We start from the raw sequence: 23,944 nt of genomic DNA, 5'->3' as shown, positions 1-23,944 counted from the left end.
AAATGTTACTGTAGTTTGTGCCAAAATGAAAGGATGCATGTTATGTTTTCCTCATACTAATGACATTACAAATCAGTTATTTCTAAAAAACACTAGTCCAATTAAATCAGAGATGCTAAAGTTTATTGTTTATTCTAAGTGGGTGGGGGATGTTGGACTGGGGGTAGATATTTGCTTGGTAACTGCCTCCAAATGAAGTGCAGTCTTCTATACTCTTCACAGCTCTGCTTTTAATGTCATGTTTAAGAACAAAGAAGAGCCTCCCTTTAAGAAAAAAACCCAAAACATGGAGTGACTGTTTAGCATATCATTCCTGTGCCATTAATAACTAAAATCTATAGTCTGTCAGTGTTTTTTTTTTTTTTTGGCAGTCAGTGATCTCCCTGTTTGTTACAGTTCACATCAGCAGTTAGAGCTGCTGTTTGATCCATCATCCTTCCTTCTGTACACCTGTGACTTGCAGCTATCAGTGGGATATTACAGAAACAATTAAAACCTCTCTTTCCCTAGCAGTGGAGGGAAGGATAGTGGATGTAGTGGCATTAGCTTGGCAGCAGCTCCTCTTCTGATGCATGTCTTCTTCATTGCTTGCTGCCCTTGCAGCTGGCTTTTTGTCTTGTTGAATGTGACTGAATATTTTTCCATTAAAATGAATAATAAATTCTGTGTTAAATGAGAATGACTCCAGGCTGTTGAGTTTGGAACTGAACTCTTGTTTAGAATTGTTTATAAATGTTTCAACACTCTGTGTTATCAAAATCCATACACAGTGCAGACACATATGCATAAGTTGTACTTCAGACTGTGGAGTTTGGCTTTTAGTTGCAGTTGCTAATCGGGGCAGAAGTGCCATTTGGAAACAGCATTCCCAGCTGGGAGGTTTGAAGCACCTGCACCTCTGAGCATGTCCTGCTTGCTCTGTCTCCCCTGCATGTCTCTCCTCTCCCCTGCAGTGGGACAAGGCTCCCAGCCGGCCCACACTGTCCTTGCTGCTTGTTCCGGCTTCTCCAGCTCTGATTTCATGTGCTGCTTTGTCCCTCTGCAGCCCTTTCTGGCCTGGGCTCTGGTGCTTGCCTGCCTGTGGGGCCATGCTCGGGATGCCTCAGGGATTTGCAGATAGCTACAGCAGTGTCCTGGTGGTGCAGGCAGTTTTCTGCCCCTTCAGCAGCAGCCTTACTCCAGAAGTTTACTTTCCAAGCTCATCCTCTCCCCCCTGCCCCAGTTCCTGAATCTGATAATTCAGTCAGTTAATCTTTTACCAATTAGAGTGCAAGTTGTGTCAAAATTGATCAGTTTGCAGCCATGGCTCTGGCAAGGATGGAATTTCTGCTCAGGGCCTATCTTGGGTGTCTGGGAATAGCTCTATCACATGGCTTGGCATCCAGTCTGAAGTGTGGGAGATCCAAGTTGTAAATCCTTGCTTTGAGTTGGAGGAGGGCATGGGACATGAGTTTTTAGATCCCTGTGAGTGTGTGCATTAAGTATTCCATTGTTCTCTTTCTTCCCTTCGCACAATGTGCATTTGTTTTTTGTGATTTAGAAAAAGACACCCTATGTGTGTATTTTCAGTCCAATTGAGAAATCCCTCATTTTCCCATCTTGTCTAGGAAGAATAAAATACATGGCACTACATAATTCTTAAACTCTTCATCCCCAAGTATTCGGGATTATCTATAACAATCTCAAAAAATTATTCTGTGGAGGTGTAGTTGTTAAAACAACTCAAAGCAATCAGGGAGAGAGATGAAGAAAGGGCACTCCATAAATACCTGTGGAAAGCAGAAAGATTGTATGAGTTCCTTTGCAAGTGAGTTTGGAGGGTGAGTCGCAGGATGTGAATACAGCATTGGGAACATTCCTGGATCTTTTCCACAATCCTTTTAATGTGGTCACAGACTCCTGACTGGGTGAAAATAAATTTGAATTAACTTCAGTGAGTGTTGAAAACATGGAGACTTTAAATTTGTTTGGAAAAAGCATCAGGGCGTGCTATGATTTTTTTTTGTCTGTACTAATTAGTGATGACACAGCATCAAGATGGCAAAAAATGAATCATTTGGATGTTCATGAAACAAAGTATTTTGAGTGTCACTAACATGTGGCTTTTTGGAATTCTTGAAGTAATAGAATAAGGATCCAAGGAGTATCTTTGATGAAACAGATTTGTTTGAAGAGGACAGTTATTCTTAATCCAGTTTCTTTTCTGATTAAAGTAATAGCCAGACTATTCCTGTTGCTTCTTGAAGGCTGTCAGGTGTGTTAACAACACATAATGGCTTTTATTATCAAAATAATCAGGCTGAATGACCTTTGGGCTAAACTATGGAGCACCTTGGCATTCACATAGGAAGTTAAATTTGATGTGAATAGCAGCCACATATGTGTGGGAGGTGAGCTAAACCTGAGTGGTCAGGAACAGACATCCAAAGGTTTTGTGCTTTATGTTAAAAAGTTGTAATCAGAGCATTTCTTTTTTCAAGTCAATAGAAACCCAGTAAGTTTTAGAAGTTTTTTAAAGTCTAAACTCAAAAGTTTTAAGACAGATTCTTTGCATGACCCAAAACTAAACAAAATTTTGCTTTTTTTTTGTACTTAGTTACACCTTAGTTTCTAGAATTCATAGATTCCATTCCAGCAACTTTCTGGACTTGGAAGATTTTGGTTTGATATCCCATAAATCTGAATTAAGTTATAGAATCATAGAATCACAGAATGGCTTGGGTTGGAAGGGACCGTAAAGCTCATCTTGTTCCACCCCTGCCATGGCAGGGACACCTTCCACTGTTCTAGGCTGTTCCAAGCCCTGTCCAGCCTGGCCTTGGACATTCCAGGGATCCAGGGGCAGCCACAGCTTCTCTGGGCAGCCTGTGCCAGAGCCTCAGCACCCTCACAGGGAGCAACTTCAAGAGCTAAATATTATTTCTTAAAATGGAATAATGTTTTCTTTTAATTCAGCCTGTACATTCTTGGTACTGCATGGAATTAATTTCAGTTCCAGAAGGACCTCAGCAAGGACTTGTGTTGCTAGTGCAGGAGCTGATCTTAAGTGAGAAAATTTGCACTTTTTAATAATATAAAAAGCTGATGGAGGTTTTTCAAGCAATCTTATCTTCACAGCAGTGGAAACTTCTTGTAAATGATCTATCTTGGTAGAAGAGTGTTTTCAGGAGTTTGGAAATGTCATGTTGTCATGTGGCTTTTTGGAAAACCACGTGATTGGGAAGCTTTGTTTGTGTGCTCACAGAGTTCTTTGTTTTCTTTTTGTGCTTATAATTAAAAATCTTAAATTTTAAATATTTTTAAATCTTAATGGTTGATTTTAGAAAATAGAACATTTTTCTGGCAAATGCTTTTTGAGAAAGTTGTTGGCTTTGAGGCTGCTCTGACACTGAGCAGCTGATGGGGAACCAAGAGACTCCAGGTTATTGATCTGAAACTTGTGCCTCCACAAACTGTTCATGGGAAACTTTGCTTATGATCAATCTGCGGTGGGGGAAAGGCTGATTTACTTCTCCAGGCAGTAAATCAGAGAGTAGAGCTGAATGGATATTCAGAACACCAGGTTTGAAAAAATTGTCATTTGAACCTAAATATTAGGATTTTAATTGTATTAAAATAAGGACACAACCATGCCTGACCTCTAATATCTGCCTTTCTAAACATATTTTTATTAGAACTTGCCAGAATCGTGGGAGAAGGTTGGCTACTTCTTTGATCTTCCGGATTTCTTATCTTGGAAAGCCACAGGTGTCACTGCAAGGTATGTTAATTGTAACAATATGATTTTGTCTATTTTCTTCTGTACATTTCTGCTTTAATTCACTCTGACTGGACCTGCTGTTATGTACATCTGTCTGTAATTCAGCCAACCCCAAAACATCTTGAACCTATCTCCTGCCTCCATCGTGCATTCCTGAGCACAGTTGTTCCTGGGAGCAGTGGAATTCTCAGATACAGTGTGTTGCTGCAAAATGTCATTTTGGAGCATAAATATGATTGCTGTAGTTCCTGTGAAATACACTTCCAATAATTCTTTGAAATCTATTTCTGTTGACAAATTTATTGACTTTTTTGAGATTGGAAATATGCACTTCTTTGCCATATAGGATGGATCTGGTAAAATCTTGTTTAAAATGGTCACTTCACTGCGAAACATGGCAGCTGTGCTGCTTCCCAAAAACACCCTGGGATCTTGCTGAGCAGTTGAGCAAAACCCTCTGAGAGAACCCAAAAAATCCCAAATTTAAAGTGACCAACACAGGTGAAGGGCATTTGCAGATCCTTGTGAGAAGTGAGGGACAGTATTATTTATTTAAAATCAACTCCAATTACATGCCCAGTTCAGTTCAGCTCACAGTTACTTCTGTTGGAGTTTGTGGAGCTGAATCTGCAAAATGTAGTCTCAGATGAAAACTGGCCACAGGGTAGTTTTAGTCTCTCTGGAAATGAAGATACCTTCCCATCAGATACAGTTCTTTTTGTTTGAGTGCTCTGTTTCTCCCTAGTTAGTCTTCTTGATTGACAGCTATTGTTAGAGCATTATATATTATATATTCCTTGCATTTTACAGTGGGGAAGTGCTGTGTTTGACTTTAAAAAAAGGCAAAAAGAGGAGTTGTGCAAGGACTTGCCAGATGTTAATTGATACATGGCATCTTAAATCTTCTTCCTTTGGACTTTCAGTCAGATTTTGCTGTCTAGCTATGAATTATGTAACAGGAGAACAACTCCCACCCCACAGATCTTGCAATCTAAACAGTCCTGTCACCTGGCCCAACTCTACCTTCAAGAGGATAAATCCCAGGCTCCCAGATGATGTTCCCTGCAAGGTCTGCATCCTGTGAAAATACTCAAGACTTTGATTTAGCATTATCACCCTTTGGCCAGGGCATGAGATGGAGGAGGGCTTGAGAAGGGAGGGCACAGTGATCCTGACAGCTCCTTGGTCCTGCCTGGCTTTGGCCTTGTGCTCTTGGCTGCAACTTCCTGGAGGTGAAGCAGAGAATCTCTCTTAAAAAAAAAAAGAGTTGCAGAGGATTGTACTCAAAAATTGAGATGCCTGAATTTCAACTGGCAAGTTCATTTCCTTAGCAATGACCATGTGATTATTCAAAATCTTTTAATTGTATGGGTGAATGTTGGAAGGCAGAAAGGAATGTTGGGAAAAGACTTTCTAGACAAAGTCATCCCACACTCTTTGGTTGACAGTCTTATATTTTGGATAAAATAGCTCCTTGTACTTCTGCCATTGTTGCCTTTAATGTGATCCCCAAAATTAAGCCCGTTGTTTTGGCTCTAGTGAAATGTGTTGTAGGGTAACAAAGGAGAAAGAAAAAGACAGGGAAAGGACAAGAAACATTTTGCTGAAATCAAACCTAATTTTTTTCCCCTTCTCTGCTTTCCCCCATGCACACCTGTTTTCTGGGAATTTTCTTGCAGGTTGGAGAAGTCAAGTGATTTGTCCTGCATATGCTCATAATACAAGGGAAATGTGAATTTATCAAGTATAAGATTCTTACCTCTTACCATCCTTTCTCCCTTTGAGCACAAAGGAGTCTATTCACAGGGCAAGACACAGTATTAGTCACTGTGAATCATACAGAACTTGGCCCTGATAGAAGAAAGATTTATTTTTTTTTAAATTTGCTTTGGTGATGGGGATTTTACCAAAATAAATGCAATTCCAAAGGCACTTTTATAGCAAAGACCTTGCTTCTTTAAATTTTTAAAAGGCTCTCTAAAACATTTTGTATGTATTTGACATTTAGAAATTATGTAAAGTCTTTTCTCCTTCAGTGAGGTCACTGTGCACAAAGTCAAGTAGTGTGTGAGATCAGAGTTTGACGTATTTGAAAAGCAGTTCTTGACGTGTGTTTGAGTATCAAATCCTTTGTCTTTCACCTTTAATTCTGCTGGCTTGAACTGCTTTGTTGCCAAGATTTTTTTTCTAGTGGACCTGTAATAAACAGTAAATATTTCTTACCTCCAAGGTGGAGGCTCAAACATGTTCTAGGATTTTTTATCGCCTTGCTTTGATATTGCTCTGTATCTCACTGAACAACCTCCACTCATCAGTTGCAAAGGATGAGTTCCAAATCGTTGATTCCCATTGTTCTTAGAAAGCTGTTGCCTGTAATTCTCCATATTTAATATAGTTATGTTTTATTATTTCTTCTTTGGGCTGATGAAAGACCATTGACTTGTTCTCAATGACCCAGGCAGCTGACTATGCTGCATTAAAAAAAAATGTTACTGACAGCTCTTTAAATTAAAAAAATTAAACCTGGAACTTCTCAGCTTTGGCCCCCCAAGGCTGCAACAATGAGTGTTAGTTTTGCCCCTTGAATACTCAGTTGTCTTCTCTCAGAAATGCTGTGGTGGAGAGGGAGAGCTGTTCTGTCACAGACACTTAGCAGTGCTTTTCAGAGGCTCAGCACTTCTGCTTGTGGTGAGTGTGACTCACTGCCCTCCCTCCATCATCTACAACCTCTGGTAACCTTTCCTTTATATGGTGCTTTGGGTACAGCTATCTTAATAAAATCTAAACTGCTCTCTAGTTTAGTTACAGGCTACTGTATTATGGAAGGAGAATTCTTACCAGAGATGCACATCTGCAGTCTCAGTGTGTTTCTGAAGTCTCGTGAAGGATTACATTGCAGATAAGGATAGGGCTGAGCTGTTAAACTGAGTGGAATCCACACACAAATTTCTCAGAGGTCGTGTGTATTTAGACCCAGAATTCTGCTTGAGGGCCACTTCCAGTCGTAGGCAACTCACTGCAAAATGAGTTAGTCTGTAGTGGAATTTAAGATGAATTCTAACAAAAGAGAGATTAGACCTGTGAAGGAGGATTTGGAAACATAGGGAGTAATGTCAGGCTGACATTATTGAGATAGAGGGTGTCCAACATTGTGCTACAAGCCACCTCCCAAAATGACCAAAAAAGTTAGTTGGAACAAATTGAATATTTGTGGAGAATGTTTTTTTCATAATTTTATACTCTAGATATGGTAATATCTGGGGAAAGTAATGTGCTATCTGGTAGAGACTTCATCTCATCTATGAATTTTACCCAGATAATTTTCCTTTGAAAATGCTTGTCCAGTCAGTCTTCAGCTGCTTGCCATCATGACATTGGAAAGGGTGGAACAGATGTTTCATATACTTTTGGGGAACTTTTCTAAATGATCTCCTTCCAACAGATCTCAGAATCATGAGTTTCTCAGTTTTGTAAAAAAGAAATGAATACTGTTTATGGTAGTGACAAACTGCAAAGTGAAAAGCAAATGCTTGCAGTTGATAAAAAGCATTTCTGGGAACCACATGACTAATATTTGTCTGTATCTCTGTGAGAGAGGGTGATCTCTTTTTAGTATGTAGTATATTTTCAACAGGAAGATACTTGACAAATTGTTTTCTTTCATTTATGAGTTCCTTGGCTTGTGCAACTTTAAGTAACTGACTCTTTATGTTAAGCAGTGATTGAGTCCTTAAAGTTTATTTGTAACCTGTTTTAAATTGCTGATAACTGGGGCTTGAGGTGGCTCTGTTGCACTGATTGACTTCCAGAGAACTCCCTGGACATTATCAGAGTTGATGCAGAATCCACTGGAATGAACAAGAGTAGAATCTGGTCCCTTGTTGAATTGCAGTGAGGGAAGCTTGTAATAAAACTATAAAGCCAGGGAGGTGCTCTAGAATTCAAGAATCTGGATTCAGGTCTCTGCTCTGTGATGTCCCCTCTGTGATTTGGAGAAGTGAATTAAATCTGTGTCTTTGGAGGTGTTCAGGCAGCTGAATACATTTGAGGATTTGATGTTTGTTCATCCCTGTGTTTGTTATTCATCTGTTAAATTGATGCATCCACACACTTTTAGAAGGTTGCTTGCTTTCACCACTGTGAGGTCTCTCATGGCTGTGTCAGTGGAGCCCTCACCAAATAATTTACCCAGATAGGCTGGAAACTTTGAGAAGGGAGAAGGAGTTTGGAAGAGGAGCTTACATTTAAAAGCACTGTTGAAAAAACAAACTGGTGTGAGTTAAATGATTATCTGAAGGATGTCTGTGTCTTTTTCAAGGATTGGGCAATCCTTTCAGAGAGATGTGGTAACTGGAGAAGCACAGACACCCACTTTTTGGGGCCAACTGCCCTTCCCTTCCTTCCTAGCCCTGCCATGACTAATGGCTACCCTTTGGCTGGGATCTGGCATTTGGATTCTTGTTGATATTTCGTGCCTACTTCAAAAGATGCCCAGTCTAAAAGTCAGTCCTGTCTCTATAAAGAAGGGGCCTGGGGAATATTTCAGAAAGCTGTTGTGATTAGTGCTGAGCCCATGGGACAGTGACAGTATCCTGAATTGCACTCGGGTGTTGTGTCCTGTTTATGAAATGAAACCCAAGACTTCAGACTTGCAGACTTGTTTAGAGAAGTCTCTGGAGAAGGGAGAATTATCTTGAAAGGCTGCTTCGGAGGGGAGGGATGGTGTTTTTGTGGATTGGACAAAGTACCATGAATTTCTTGTCATGGAGCCAAAAGCAAGTGTCCCTGTGATGGTATGTTTGCCAAATGAGAGAATTCTACCGCTATCAGGCTTTTAGCAAATTCAAAACATGTTCTTTGGAGACTGGTGACACACAGACTGATCCAGAAAATAGGAAATGTGTAGCTGGAAAAGTTATCAGGACTGTGAAGGGCAGGTGCAGTGTGGGTCATTACTGTTAGATTTTTTTTTTTTTTAATTTAAAAATGATATGTCCTTGAGTCTACTGAGTAATCTGAAAGAGTTCTGTGTGCTAAAGAAGCAAATTATCAGCAGGTCTCGTTAATGTTAGCCAGGAAGCACACAGGCAAACAGGAAGCTGTAGCTATTGTTATTGTACAAGTGCCCTTTACAAAATATTAGCAAAAGGAGCTTAATGTGTTTTCCACAAGAACAGGAGCCCTTCAGAGTGTCTCCCTGTGAAGAAAAACTGCACTGTCCCCTTCCAACAGCTTTGGACATACATTGAGAGGTTGCACTGCAGAGGCTTGCATTCAGATCTTCAAATATTTACCACTTTATTTTTTGAAGTTGTTAGGATTGTTAATTAGCTGTGACAGTATCTAGTCCTTCGTTTTCTATTGTGTTCATTTGCTGCTAAAAAAAAAAAAAAAGCAGCTAGGTCAGTATAGAAAGGATTGGGGGCAGTGGATGTATTCCTGGCAGTTTGCCACGGAGACACTGAACTCAGCCAACCATGAAGTCATCGTGAACTCAGGGAGTCTCACTAATCCAAGGCAATGTGTCTTAATTTGACAAAGCAAAGGCTGCTTGATAAGCAAGCCCTGCTAGAAATGCTGTTAAACGGGGGTGTTTGTTAAGTTGAGATTGTGGACAAGAAATGTGGTGATATGAAAGGAATCATCTTGGTTTCAGGTCCTTCCTCCCCCAAGCCCAAAGGCAGGCTTGGCTCCCTTCTCCCCTGCAGCTCGGGCTGTGCAGTGGCTTGATGTGAAATTTGAGAAACATATGTAGTTTTCTATTTCAGGAAAATGATCTCAGGGATTGAATGTGTGTTTTGTTGGCTGTTAAGCTCTGATCTTGCCTAGTGTGGTAGTTTGAGAGTGTGTGTGTATGTGAGTGTGTGTGTGATGGTTAAAACCTTCTCCAGCACTTAAAAAACATAGCAATAAACCAAAACAAATCAGAGCTCATATATTCGTTGTTGTTAAAGGTCTTCTTTCTTCAGCCTCAAAATGCAACATCTGACATCCTAAGAAGACTCTTAAATAACTGTACTGTGTGCATCAGAAAATGTCTTTTATTTTTCTGTAATAGTCATTAATATTTACTTGAGCTGATGAGTGGTACACACACCATTTTCCATTGAAGCAAAGAAGTTGTGTTTAAACAAATATTTCATTGTTGGTCCTGTGCAGGAGCAATGTAGATATATGAACACTGGAATTATTAGCTTCTATGAGGTTGAGATGACAACCTCCCCTTAATAAAGTTAGTAGAGAGATGGCTGGGAGTCTGAGATTCCTCTTGCTGACATCCTCACTAATGGTGGGACTGGAAAGCTGTACTTCACTGGGGCTGGGGGAGAGTATTGAAGGAGATTGTGGTGTTACAGCCCTAAATTCTGAGGAAAAACGAGACAGAAACCACAGAGGAGTTTGTTCTCTTTCAGTTCTCTTAATCTCATTTTTTCTACAATCATCTCAGTCCTCTTCAGATACAGGCTGGGTGTTCAGGGTGTTTCTTTTGCATTACCTCCTGTGAACACCACCAGGGATCCAACCCTCATGGTACAAGGGATGTAATAAACAATCTGTCATCTCCTTTGAACTCTTCCTTATGTGAAACCCCATGGAAAGCCCCCTTGTCCCTTGTGAGATTGGGTCTGTGTTCACCCAGAGCTATGTAATAATTGCTTCCTTGCATAAATTTGAACCAGATAAGAAAATAGCCATGTTTATGAACTCCTGGGTCATTTACAGCCCCAGCAGTGTTTTGGTGTGCACACATATAATGCATGTATTCACAGTAAATTCTTAAAAACCACCCCCCTGAAAACAATAACATTCCAGGAGCGTTCTCATCCAGGGAAGGGAAACAAAGCTATGTAGCATGAAGTCTGTGCATTTTATGTGTACATACAGTGCTTAGAAGTATTAAAACTCACAGAAATTTATTATCCCATAAGGGGCTCTTTTGTCTTTTTTTCTTTTTAAAAAAACCCAAACTTCCAAAACTTTATTCCTCTTTAATACCTTGCATATGAAAAAAACCTTAATAAATTCAGTCCTTAAAAGTGCTTTTAAGCAAGAAAGTGGCATTGTTATTTTATAGCTGGGAAAAGAGCCGTATAATTTGAAGGGTAACATTCTTTGAGTGTTTAACTGGGCATCCAGCTTTCTGTCTAACTTACAGTGAGAATTAGGTGTCATATTGCATAGGCATTTTCACAGATCACACTATAAATTATTTATTCTGGACCAATTCTTCCTCCAGACTTCCCAAACAAATGCTTTTCACCACTGGAGTGTTCCTCCTCTCCCTCTCACTGTAATACATGGCTGTAACAACAGTCTTGGCCTGGAGGGCAGTTTACCTACAGGTTTGCTTTATTTTTTTTGGCTGCCTCTCTAAATCTGCTTAATGTTAGTAACTTTCACTGGAAATTCTCGGCATGCTTTAGGATGACACTGACGGTGTCAGGGTTGATTTACATTATCTCTTTAAAGTAGCATTAGCTTGCCTAGGACTTTTTCTCTTATTTGTTTTAGAATTCATGTTCTCCAGAGAGGAGCCTTTTAACTGTGAAATGTAAATAACCTGACAAGGAAGACTTCAAAAGAAAATGAGTCTTTGTCCATGGCAGTGATACCAAGCTTGCCAACTCCGTAACCTTTAAAACAGAGCACTTTTATGCTTGACCTGTCATCTGCCTATAAAAATAATCTTAGATCAATGATACAGTGCTTTCAAGAATGTGTCTGAAGAAAGCAGACACTTCTATGTATGTGTTCTGTCATTTCTTCATTGTGATAGACCATCTGCTGCTTTAACTCTCAGTAGGATCTGGTTATTGATTCGGTGTAAGTGCCTGGCTGTGCCTTTTGCTTGCACTGAGGTGATGAACACTTTTACTGCAGCTTACAAATTGATGCTGCCAGATAGCCAGCCTGATATTATATAAATATATAATGTGTTATATGAAATCACCAAGGGTTTGTTTTTGCCTTCCCCCGTTCTTTATTCCAGTGCCATTCCATTAAGTTGTTCATTAGATGAAAGGTTGTAATTCAGTCTTCAGTGGATGAAATGTATGTGTACTTATGGAATCAAAGACATTCCAAGAAAGGTTGTTTATTTTCTTACTACCTTCTTTAATTAAATGTCGATGGTAGGATTCTGACTGTCTGACTTCAGAGAAACAGATGAAGCAATAATGCTTGCAGTGTGATCCAGCAGGGATGACTGGAGTTGTGCTTCTTGGTCGTTGGACACTGCATGCATAGGAAACTTAGTTCTCCTGTGGATAGGAGAGTTGGAATTTCAGATTTCACCACGGCTGTTAGTTTAATTTTAAAGCCAAGGGGAAGCTTTATTTTTTATATTTTACTATTACATAACATCAGATAATATTTGGGTTATATATCTGTTTGGTTCAGCTTGCTGACACTCAGCTTTAAACTGGCCCTGGAACTGGTAATCTCAGTTAAAACCCATTTTTGTCCACTTTATTTCAAGTGCTCTGTCTCAGAGTTGTCAGCCTAAGTCCTGAGCTTGCTGGTGTTCTGCAGTGGGGATGTATCTTGGGATTGTCCTGAGTGGGGGTTGGAAACCACAGGCATTCCTCAGAGAGCCTGTCCCTGTGTTCCCTGGCAGGCTGGGGCTGTCCTGGAGTCACTCCCAGGCTCCATATGCCAGTGTCAGAGTAGAGGAGAATTCATGGAAGGTGACCCAGCAATTGTTTCTAGTATCCATGCACAAGGAATTTTTGTCAAAGCGGGAAAAATGTAGGAAAGCCCTTCATGCTATAGGTGACTGGGAGAAATTTGAGGATATGCAGAGAGATATGCCTGTTATATCCAAAACTCTCCCCACCCCCAAATCCTGCTTGCATTTATCCATACATAGTACATGGTGTTAGGATGAGGAAAATAACTTCAATTTTCATTCACTGTAGTTTGAAACAATTTCGGAACTATTTAGTTACTCTTTTCTTGAAACCTCATGTTTCAAGGTGAGCTCGTTCTTCTGAGGAATGAAGCTGGATCTGCACAATCAGGTGTTTCCATATTTAATTAAATCTGATAAGAGGGGGAGAACATGCCACAAAATACAAAGAAAACTATTTTCCTGTGGTTTCCATCTTCTGAGCTTCCCTCCATGAAACTATTTGGGAGTTTCTGATGCTGGTTTGTCATTGTATATAAAATACCTCAAACAGACTCTTTGGAGAGAAAGAAGTACCTTGATGTAATTTTACTTTCAAGAAAGAAATTGAGTGTTCTTCCTGTCTTCATGGAAAAAGTAGGTGTGGTGTTGTCCTTAATTCCTTGTACACAGCATCTGTACATGAGGTTAATACTTAGGGTGTTTTCATCTCCCTATAAAGAAGGGAAAATAGGGAATGTGTAAAAGCATGATACTGTTGGCAGCTGTTCTTCATATCCATCCCATCCCATCCCGTGCCATTCTTGCCCTCTATTCCACCCCCAAGCTCTGTGGGCACATGTGCAGTCTGGATTTAGTCTCCTTCACGAATGGCATCTTTCATGTGCCATCTTGGGGCACGCTGCCCATGAGACAGATATATATAAATATATATATAAAATCGGAATGTGTATCACAAAGACAAGTTAAAGTTCTTCAGTGCTCACCATTCCTCGTGCTGTTGCCCCAGCAGCACTAGGTGTAAATCTAACAGGGGGGCTTTCCAGATGGATTCCAGTTTGTTTAAGACTTTCTGGGTTTGTATATTTTGTCCTGTAGCAGCTCTTCATTTTGTGTATAAGGACAGTTCATAAACAGATGTTGAATCTCAACATGGTGCCTGCTATTTCCTGCTATTTCTGACCTGCCTGGAACCACACAGACAATCCTTATTCACACCAGTTAGCTTCACTAGTAATCTAAAAATCCAGGTAAATTTCCTGATACCTCTTTTTTTTTCAGGTTGTCTCTTTAAACATGGATCAGAGGAAACTTAGACCTACTAAAATGTTAAGAGATTTCTGATTGCCCAACCTATCAAGAGACCTACTAATTAATTAAAGTAGGTGCTCATTTGCTTTGGAACAAACAGAGAAAGGAGGAGGTAGAATATAAAGAATGATGTCCAAACTAGCACAAATTAACCTTGTGACTGTGGTACCTGCTGTGCTGATGGAAATCAGGCTGATTAAGGCTTCATCCACTATCTCATTTGCTTGTTGGTTTATCTGAAAAGGCCTCTATTTGTGTGCATGTGAATAAAGTAGGGACTACAGTTTTACCTCATTAAATGAGAAACTCTGCTTGGAGGAATATTGCTCAAGAAAACCACATCAGGCCAAGGTTTTGAAAATGCAGACTGGTTTAGAGAATGCATTTTAATATATTGAAGCCTCAAGCCATCTACCAGTGCTCCTGAGAGCTCTACCTGAAAACTTTCAGGGCTGAATAATTTAAGGCTTGGTGGTTTTTTTTATTCTTTCTGCAAGAAATACTAGTCTGATGTTTTATTTTCTTAAAGTCTGAACTCCACATAACTTTTTTTCAGAACTGTTTATCCTCACTCCAGACATGAACCTTGGAAAGGTGGCAGAAAAAACAAACAGCTGCTGTGTTTTTGGGCAGTCTGCATTCCTTTAAACTCTCTGAGATCAGACTTGTGCTGAGATTTTCAAATTATTTGTCCTAGGGCTTAACCACTTTCACTCCTGCTTAAAAGTCAGTGAATTTGCCATACTGGTGCTTGTGAGAGCTGTCATGCAGAGCCTTAATGATTCAAGAACTATGAATATATGATGTGTTCTTAGGGCTTTTTATTATTGTTTCATTCAAACTTCACCTACCTCCCTAATCATCTTTCCATTTTTGGACTCCAGTTCTTTTTTTAACTTAAGCTCATTTCTTAAGATATTCTAGGGAACTTTGTTTTCATTTTGGTTTGGAGGTAAATTTGATACATATATAGATGTTATTAATGGACCAAGGTGCAGGTAATAAAAAAGACTGCCACATTCCCAAGGTCCAGAGTCAGAAATTATCTTCTAAAATTTGGGTTTCCTTCACAAGTGGGAGACAGGAAGAAGAGCCATAGTCCTGTGGCAGCGTTTTGTGCCTTCTTTATGAGGTCTCCAAAATACGTTCTGTGAAGCTGGAGGAAGAGTCAGGACAAGCCAGGCTTGTGTGATAAAAGAGTATTTAATGGTTTGGGCCTCCATGTGGATTTTCCTGCAAGAGAGGCATGGAGATGCTGCTTCTACTTGTGCCTTCTGAGTAGCCTAAATCCCAAGTGTGTCTTGCAGTGCCTTTCCAGTGCATGGAACTTCAGTGAGTGCAGAGATTGGTTGTACCAGGTGACTGCTCTTGTGAGATGGGTTAAATCCAAACGTGTGTTTACTAGCAACTGGAATGGACAAACAAAGCAGTCAGGCCAGTTCTGAAGGGCTTTTCAGTTAACTGTGCTCATTCTTCCCTTTGGGCCCTTTTCCAGCAAAGCACTTAGGCACGTGCTTAAAGTTAAAGCCTGTGCTTAAGTGCTCTGCTGGTCTGGGTCCTTTATTTGCTGTCCAGGCATGTTGGTATGAACTGGCTGTTGGTTGTAGGAATGTTTGGGGAACTGTTCTTACAGTGCTCACTTTCATTCTCTGAACTTTTTGGCCACCTATGACCTAGAAGATTTAATTTGTCCTTTCAGTATGACACAGAAAATGATTTGGAAATGGTGTTTGAAAACTATTTGATTTGAAAACGATTTGAAAACCTGTAGCAGGTTATTGATTAATTGGCACTGATTATTAAGAAATGGTGCATTTGGAAAAATTGAGGTCAGCCCAGCCAGAGAAGTTTTCATCTGATGTCTTGCTGGCAGCATTTGGCAATATGACAAAAGCATCTTCAGACAGTTCAAGTGCTATGTATTTAGTATCCAGAAAATTCTCCTTAAGTAAGTGCTGTCTTTTAGGTGGCACTTGTTATTTTTTTATCTCTGTGCAGATTTGCTTATTTATTTATTTATGGTTTCCACTATGGCAGTCCAGAGTTGCCTGTCTCTGATTCCTGCAGGACAGCAAGTCTTGTGCTGTCCCTCCTCATCATTCCCATACCATCCATGGCAAGTCAGGACATGAAAACTCAGTTAAATTCAGACCTCGGGATTTCTCTCTGGGTCTTGCAGCAGTGAAAGTTGGCCTTTCACCTCTACAGCCATCTTAGAACTCCAGGGAGTTGATTTTCTTTATGCTTTTCTTTGTGAGGGTGCTAACCACTTTACAGCAGTGAAAATGGCAGAATGTGCAGCCTGATATTGCTGACCTAACTGGGGAGGTAGCAAGGAAAATCCATATGGGATAAGTCAAGCACAATCCTGCAGTTGCCGCTGCAAACATGTGACTTACAGAAATGCCCCAGCTGACGTCAGAGACACTTTTTGTTCAGGTCAAGTTACTCACACCCACATCTCTCTAGGACCAAGCTTATAGATAAATAGTAGTTTACACAATTGCCTTCTTAGGCAAGAAATTTCATTCTTACTTTCTCTCAAATGAAAATGTACAGGTGATCTTTCAAATTCCATCATTTAATTTGGTAAAACACACCAATGTGGAAATTCTTTTTTGTTTTTTTTTAAATTAGAAACATATAAACCATTAAAGAGGGAATAAAGCATTTTTTTTATTTTTGGGCCTCTAACACAGGGATTTTAATTGACTTTTAATCCATTCTTCTCCATGTTTGCAGCATTTGTGAGTGTATTTTCTGCAAGTATTGCAATGTATTTCAAGTTCCGAGAAAAGGAAAGGCAAATATTTTAGTGTTGTTAGGGCTGCATGAAAGGGTTCATTAGAGTTTAGAGCAGTGGTAAACTCCACCCTGCTGGTTCAGCCTCACCTTTCCAGGGCTGGGTGTGAGACAAGCTCAGGCAGTACCTGGGAGGCTGAGCTCTGAGAGAGCTAGGTATGTGCATTCCCAGGTGAAGTTGTTTTTAAGTTTTAAATGAAAAAAACAATCATGTCCACCTTTTTTGTGTAACAGGCTAAAGCATCTGAAATTAGAGGAGCAACATCTTTCTTTTAGCCACTCTGCCAAGAACCCATGGGTTGATCTGGTTGGTTGTTAGAACAAGTCAAAGTGGAGTTTATTTTGTCCAGTCCCTTCTCTTTGGCAGTGGCAGCAGTGATGCTTTCAGAGGAAATGAAAGGAGAGAGGGATCCTAGAACTGACAACATGTTAGCATCCTTCTGGGGACAGTGCTTTTAAATCAAGCTCAGTTCATGGGCATTTCTATTCCCTGATGTTATTTCTCTTTATTATTGTGGCTGGAAGCAGTCTAGATACCCATGTAACGTAGCCTCCTTTTTGTTTTTCTTTTATTTTCTCTTGGTTCCAGCAATACCCTTTTTCAACTGCAGAGTGATTGCTTGTTTTCTTTGAATGTCTTTATCGCTGTATTCTGAGGAATAATGACACCTGATTTATCTGCTCTATAGCGTTCTTTGTTTTCTGCATTGATCTCCATTCCTCTCCCTGCTGATGTAAATAAGCTGAAATGTTTTTTCATTCTTACTTTGTGGAAATTTATGTGTTCTTTTACTCACTTCTGTTACCTGTTTCAGAACTCTTTGGTGAGTTTTTTTTTATTTGGTTTATGAAGTACCACAGCTGTCCAAATAACACTGTTGACGCCTTTGCTTTTTGAGATTTGTTCAAAAATTTATCTTCTTTTTTACATAAATACAGTTACAAAGGGCTGTAAATGGAAACCATTACTATTATTAATTAAAGATACTCTAGAAATAGGTGCATTACTGCTGTCATTTAAAATATTAAAATGCAAGCATACAGTACATGTATGATGCGTGTGAAAAGAGCCATCGTGCTTTTCCTTTGATTTGAATCACCTTAAAATTGAACAAAGCATGTTTTCAAAAATTGATACTAAAGATTTTAACCAGCTATATCTAGAATTTAGAAATGACTTTATGGTTTAAAGAGTTTACACTGACTCAACTGATTTTTGTGATAGAGGTAACAACACAGCTCATTGCCTGAGTAGGAATGTCAAATGTGCATCTTTGATTCAGGTGCCTGTGGCAGCTGTATCCTGTCATCCAGGTTGAGTAAGACCTGAAGGTGGTTTCCCTGAATAAAGGAGGGCTCAATATTCAAGTTTAGCATGTGAAATAGGATCAGCCTCCATCAAAATACAGTTATTAAGACTTTCTTTTATTGCAGTACTCTTGGCAATTTCCCTGCTTCTGTTCTGGTTTCACTTAGGCTTTGTCTGGCCACAAGTGCATGACAGCCGAGGTTCCAGTTCAGCACAGTCTGACTAAGCTGGTAAAAACTCCCATTAACCCCACTGACAGCTCTTCAGGACTTTATAGTCACACATGTGTTCAAGCACTGTGCTAAATTAGACTATCAACAGTTTGATGTTAGGAATACATACGTTTACTCATGAATTAGTAAAATGTGTCTGTATAGCGAACGTGTGAAGAGATTTCCAGACTAACAGTTCTCTCTCTCAAAACACCACTGGTAGGGCTCTAAGGGTGGGGCTTTTTCACACCACTCTAATTTGAGTCAATTATATGAAGACAGCAGAAACCACATAATGAAGTGTAGCACTGATCCTGTGGAGATCTGTGTTCCTGGTCGGTGTCTGGAGTGTCAGTGTGCACATGCTGCTGCCCAGGCAGTGCCCTCAGCATCTGCCTCACTTCCCAAACCACTTGAAGAGTCAAGGACTCCCCAGGTCCTTGTGCTCCCTAAACGTGGATGTTGGATGTGCATGTCCTGTGTCTGCTTTTCACCCAGAGGAATGATACAGGGTTGTGGAGCAGCAACTGCAGTCTTGCTGTAGCCTGCCCATGCTATTCCCTGTGGAATGAGGACATCTGGAATCGTGCAGGGGCTGTGGGTAGTGCCTGGTGCTGGCAGATGTGTTGGGTGATGCACATGTGGATGTGCTGCTGTTGTTGTACTGGGAGAAGCCGATGCTGCTGAAGGGAATAATCTCACTCTATCCAAAGCCACACAGTGGGGAGGGAGCTGAGACCCAACTTCCTTTTTCTCAGTGACTTCTAGCCTTTGCTTAATCTCTTCATCAACTTCCTTGAGTGTTTGGTGAAGCCTTGAGCTGTGGTAAATTTGCTCAAGCTCTGACTTCATAAGAAGCTGTTCAATGACTCCGTGTACCAATACTTCCAGTTTTAATTCCAATTTAATATTTTTAACTGCCAGAAGGTAACAGGAGAAAATGTGTTTTTTAAATACAAGCTCTTAATTGAAATAAATATTTAACTTCCTATTGCAGAGTGGTTTGCTTGAAATATTGAGCTTGAAAGAATATATTTTTGTGATTAAATTGAACTGAAACATTGCTGATGTTGCAGAAGGCAGGAGGAATGTCCCAGGGCTGCTGGACTGCAGTGGCTGGAGCTGTGGGCTCTACTTCCAGTTTTGCTTTTCATTTCCCTTGCCATTTCTGGATGATGTTTTTTTTTATAACCTCTCCTCTGCTTATTAAGCTTTTAAAATTTAATACAGTGGTTACTTAAATTGGTGATTCAGTTTTATATATGTGCACACTTTTTGTTCCTCTCATATTTAAAGATGTAAACTATAGCTGTCCACAGAAAAAATTTTAACACGTTCAGCATCAGTGTCTGAATGGTGTCTTTCTGCCTGGGTCTGAGTCTCTAGACTGAGCCTCTGGAGTTTGGGATTTAGTTCAGGGGTCTGAATGAGGTTTACTGCTTGACCCATAGCCAAATCCCTCAATTTTCTTTGCCTCTGTTTGCCATATTTTGAGGGAATGGATTAAGATTTCCAGCCCCACATGCTATGTCTGATTTGTCTAGACAATACATTTTTTTGTCTAGGACTGTGTCTCATCATGACTTTTTCAACAATGCCGAAGACAATGGGCTTGAATCTTGCTTGGGTGCCTGTAACATAATACAGAATGAAATTAATAAAAAAACTCAGCAATCTGCTGACTGTTGGCTTCCCCTTGCCTCATGACATGGTGAGGCGTATGTGGGTGGATAAAGTGGTCTTATTTTGTGCTTTCTGATCCAACTCAACATGTTTCACTGAGTGAATTCACTGAAATTGTTAGATGCACACAAGGGATTAATCTGTCTCGCTATGTTGCACTTCAGATGGGTGGTTCCCTACAGGTTTGGTGACATAACTTCTAGGAAAACTGAATTCAAGACTTTTAAATCTTCCAATCTTTTGATAGCTTGTTTCTAAAGAGAAACACACTTTTAAAAAGAATTGGACTCTGTTGCAAGTAGTAGAAGAAACATCATCTCATTGTGGTCAGTGTGATTCACCTTCTGTTGGATGACTTTTAACATTTGCAATGTTTGATGCATTTATTTGTATTTTTAAAGGACAGGTTTAAATAGATTACAGCAAACACAAACAGGCACATTCTCCCAATCCAAAGTAAATATCTGCATGAGTACACACATACAAACACATGTGTATGTGTATTTATGAAAAAGTAAAACAAATCAGTTTTCTTACAATACTTATGTATCAAATATACACTTCCACATCTCTAAGAAGATGTACGAAATTTAAATTTGAAGGTACCTCATCCAACACAGTATTTTCTTTAAGTGGATTCATCCTTAGAGTCTGAGTGTCACATAGTGGTTTTCCCAACAACCTCTCACTGAGTTTGAGATTTATCTATGTGATATAACATCAGTCTCATACCTTCTCTGAAGTACAGGAAACATCTACACTCTACATTTATCAAGAGACTTCTGTGCTTATTGTGTTAATTGGAGGTCACTCTTCACTCTGGTTGGGTGGTCAGAAGGTTGATGGCAGAGCTTAAAGCACTGCATTGCTTTGAAACCTTGTGCTGCTATGTAGGCTTTGAAAATGATCCTATTGTTCTTCTTTTTTCCCTTTCAAAGTGGCACCCAGAGTTTAAATATAACATGGAATCTCGTCAGGGAGTGGCTGTATTCAGAGGAGATTAATTATAGATGTGGGTGTAGAAAATTGCAAATGTGAACTGTATTTTTCATACAATAAAATGTCCCTTTAAGTAAGCAACCAACTTGCTTAGAAAATCCTGTGATTTAAAAAGCCAGCCAAAACCCTCTAAGTGTTACAACATGAACACCACATATTAGAGCAAGGTTTGAGTTAATTAACACTTTTTCCCCTTTACAAAAGTAATTTTAACTTTTTGATTTGCTGATTGAAAGACTTTGTTTCCTGCTCATTGCTTGTTGCTGAGGGCTGACTGACTTCCACACACACAGAGGATGGTGTGAGCTCAGGAGAGTCACAGCTCCTACACCCTGCACCCCAAGAGAAGACCTAAAAGCCCTGTCAGGAGAAATTTGGAAGTGCTGGTGTAATGCCTGTGCCTGTTGATGTGAGTTTTGATGGATCTCAGTCCCCCAAGGGCTCTGATGTAGCTGCCATTCCCTAAGGGCCTCTCTCTCACCTAAAAGAGAGAGTTACTCTTTCATGGGCTCTGCTTTGGCAGGGAGATTTATGGCAGGAGAAGGGAGACCTGGTTTATATTTTTAAATAAGAGCTGTGCCACCAGTCCAGTGAGAATTCTGACTTTCCAGATGTGAGGCCAACAGAGCTGCTGAATACAAGTTCACAGATTTTTAACCCCAAATTTTAGTGTTGTTGGTTGGGAAGGAGTCTGATAGGACCCTGCAAGTTCACTGAGTCAGCAGTGTTCAGGAAAAAATGGGGGCAATAGTAAATCATTGAACCAATGTTTTAATCACAGCTTTGAAAGAAAACCTGTGAAATCTTCACTTCATATGTACTACTTCAATATAATTTTTTTAAGCAACAACAACAAAAAAAAAGCTTGAAAGTATATTATATAGCCAATTACCAGTATCTGCATTAGCTTCAAATATGCAGCTTGTAGGTCATGAGCTGTTCACTGTCTGTTGGGTTGGTGTTTGAGGATTGGTGTCTTCCACCAAATTTGCACATTTACTGGAAAGAGAAATCTTTGCTACTAAATCCTTTTTGTTTGAAACTGAAGAGCTATTTTCTGACATTTAATTTTCCTCATGGTGAAGAAAAAGAAAAAAAAAACAAGTGATTTTTTGGACATTAACTTTTAAAGTTTGAGATGTGGAGTTTAAACCAATTTCATCTGTGAAATATGACAAAGTTGCCACTAGCCTCAGTGTGAACAAATATTGGCCTTTTGTCATGATATTGGATCATTCTTATTTGTATTAATTTTTTTTCCTCTGCAGCTTTAGTGAAGAATTTAAAGTGAGGAGAAGGCTTTGCTTTTGCTGTGATATTTAACTTCCTTCAAAAAATTAAATGGCAGCCAGACTGCTTTTAATTATTTATAATAAACAGAAGTGTTTTCCAGAGCATAGAAAGACTGAAGCTGGTAGAATTGCTAACCCTGATTACAGTAATTTCCTTACTACCTTTTTTGAATAAGTTTTAAGTCCTCAGACATGCAAAGACTGAAAGTCGAGGCCATGAGTGCAACTGGAATGTGTCTGCTACTTGTCCCAAACAGGCTTCCCCACCTGTCTTCTTTGTTTGGCCTGTTTAATGTTTTGTTGGAAGAAGAAAACCCTTTTCCAGGCAAGAGTCAAATTGCACAGCTCCCAAAGACAATGGGCTTGGGCAGGCAGGAATTTCATAGGGTTGAAGGCAATAATCATAAAAAGTAACGTGTTGTAAATGTTAGGAACTTGGGGTTTGCATGGCTGGGTGGCTGGAGCAGCCCCTGACAGGTTTTGCTGTGTGTAGCTGCAATTAAAGAGCTGTTGGGGAGGTGAAAGGAGTGCAGTGGAGGTGCCTCTGTGAGCCAGGGCACACCCAGAGTCACTCACCCTGAGCTTTGCAGCCAAGCTGCCCCAGAGATGGGCTAAGAGACAGCAGGGACAGCTCTTCCTGCACCCCCTGAGCTCAACCCACAGCCCTGATTCCTTTTAGCAAACCCTCAACAGGGGCAGGATCTCATACACTTCACACATTTCAAGACTCAATGACCAGGTCTCACATTTTTTCTCCTCTTTCTGAAGAAGTATTCCCTTAGGACAAATTTTCCCTATTTCCCCCAAGCAGACAAATACACCAAGCAGGCAAAGACATTTCTCCTAAATGCCACTGGTGGATGTGGATCCAACAATCCAGTTCTGTTTCAAAGGCCATGGATGAATGGATATGGCATTACCATAACAGAGCAGAGAATAATTACATATTTCCTATTGCTCTGTGATAACCTCCACTGTACTTCAGGCTCTTGCAGCACCAGTGCCCAGTTCTGTTCTTGGATGCTGGGAGTATGTGTGCTGGGTATTAAATTTTTCTGTCTGGAACATTTTTGCACAAACCACAGTCAGATCTGTGACAGTGTTAGAGCTGTAAATTGTTCGCTTTTGTGAAAAGCCTTGAGACTGTGGGATGCATAATTTGGGAGGACATTGGCAGCCTGGCCCAGATGTCAATATGTGGAGATGTTCACTTGAGCAGAATCTACGCCCTGGTTTACAGTTTGAATTCAGAATCTGTTTCAAATTTAAAGTTTGCAGAACAAAAGAAAAAGCATTTGATGTTGTGAGAGTCACACTCCATTGTTTCAGGTCTCCTTGCATTCACAACGTCATAAAGCTTTCTTAGCTCTTGATTCTTTGTGGCTTTAAATAAATCTTCCCAACAGACCACAGAGAGTTACTTTATCCTATTGCACACTATTCCTTTTGGGATCTAACTGTACCTTATCCTTGCTTCTGCAGTATTTAGCTTTGGCACAGCCCTCAGCAGGTGCAGCTGGGTTTAGCTCAGTGATCCAGTGATTGAACTGTGACACTGTTAATGATGACTACAAAATTAATTAAGTTCATGAGTTCAGGTTAATTTCTGAGCAGTTGGGATGAATGAAGCCAATCCTTTTTTTTTTTTTTGGAATTGAAAACAAAGCCTCCAGTCACCTCAGGATGCCCCAGACAGGGGTTCTCTGCCTTTCAGGCTGGTGGTTGACTCATTTTCCATGTTAACTGATCTTGTACCAACCCTCTGGAATGGAAGGTCATGTAGAAATACCTTATGGGGTCACTTTTCATGGAAAAAACTGTTTCTTTTAGTAACTTTTAGTTGATATGACTTACCTATCAACCCATACTCAAAACTGGGATGACTTCCACAAGACAACTGCAGTTCAGGAGTAGCTCCCAGTAGTATTTTCATAGTAGGTGTTCTCC

General features: G+C 40.0%; 1 protein-coding gene and 1 long non-coding RNA gene across 3 annotated transcripts in view; one reads left to right on the top strand and one right to left on the bottom strand.

Moving 5' to 3' along the window:
• The window catches only part of FGGY (FGGY carbohydrate kinase domain containing), a 123,480-nt gene that overhangs the window by 18,666 nt on the left and 80,870 nt on the right, over positions 1-23,944 (top strand). For both annotated transcript variants that reach the window (XM_085067460.1, XM_085067459.1), the window contains exon 5: positions 3,675-3,760. In XM_085067460.1, the coding sequence (XP_084923586.1) occupies positions 3,675-3,760 (86 nt within the window). The remainder of the gene's footprint in view (positions 1-3,674; positions 3,761-23,944) is intronic.
• Positions 698-6,939, bottom strand: LOC146433646 (uncharacterized). Its single transcript, XR_014853670.1, has 2 exons — positions 6,599-6,939; positions 698-1,769 (listed from the first exon to the last, which is right to left on the bottom strand). It is a non-coding gene; the product is annotated as an uncharacterized LOC146433646 (long non-coding RNA).

This window comes from Lichenostomus cassidix, chromosome 8, assembly GCF_008360975.1.
Source record: "Lichenostomus cassidix isolate B80296 chromosome 8, HeHo_3.0, whole genome shotgun sequence".
NCBI classification, from domain to species: Eukaryota; Metazoa; Chordata; class Aves; order Passeriformes; family Meliphagidae; genus Lichenostomus; species Lichenostomus cassidix.
The sequence above is the reverse complement of the archived record's forward strand: the minus strand, read 5'-3'. Positions and strand labels throughout refer to the sequence as shown.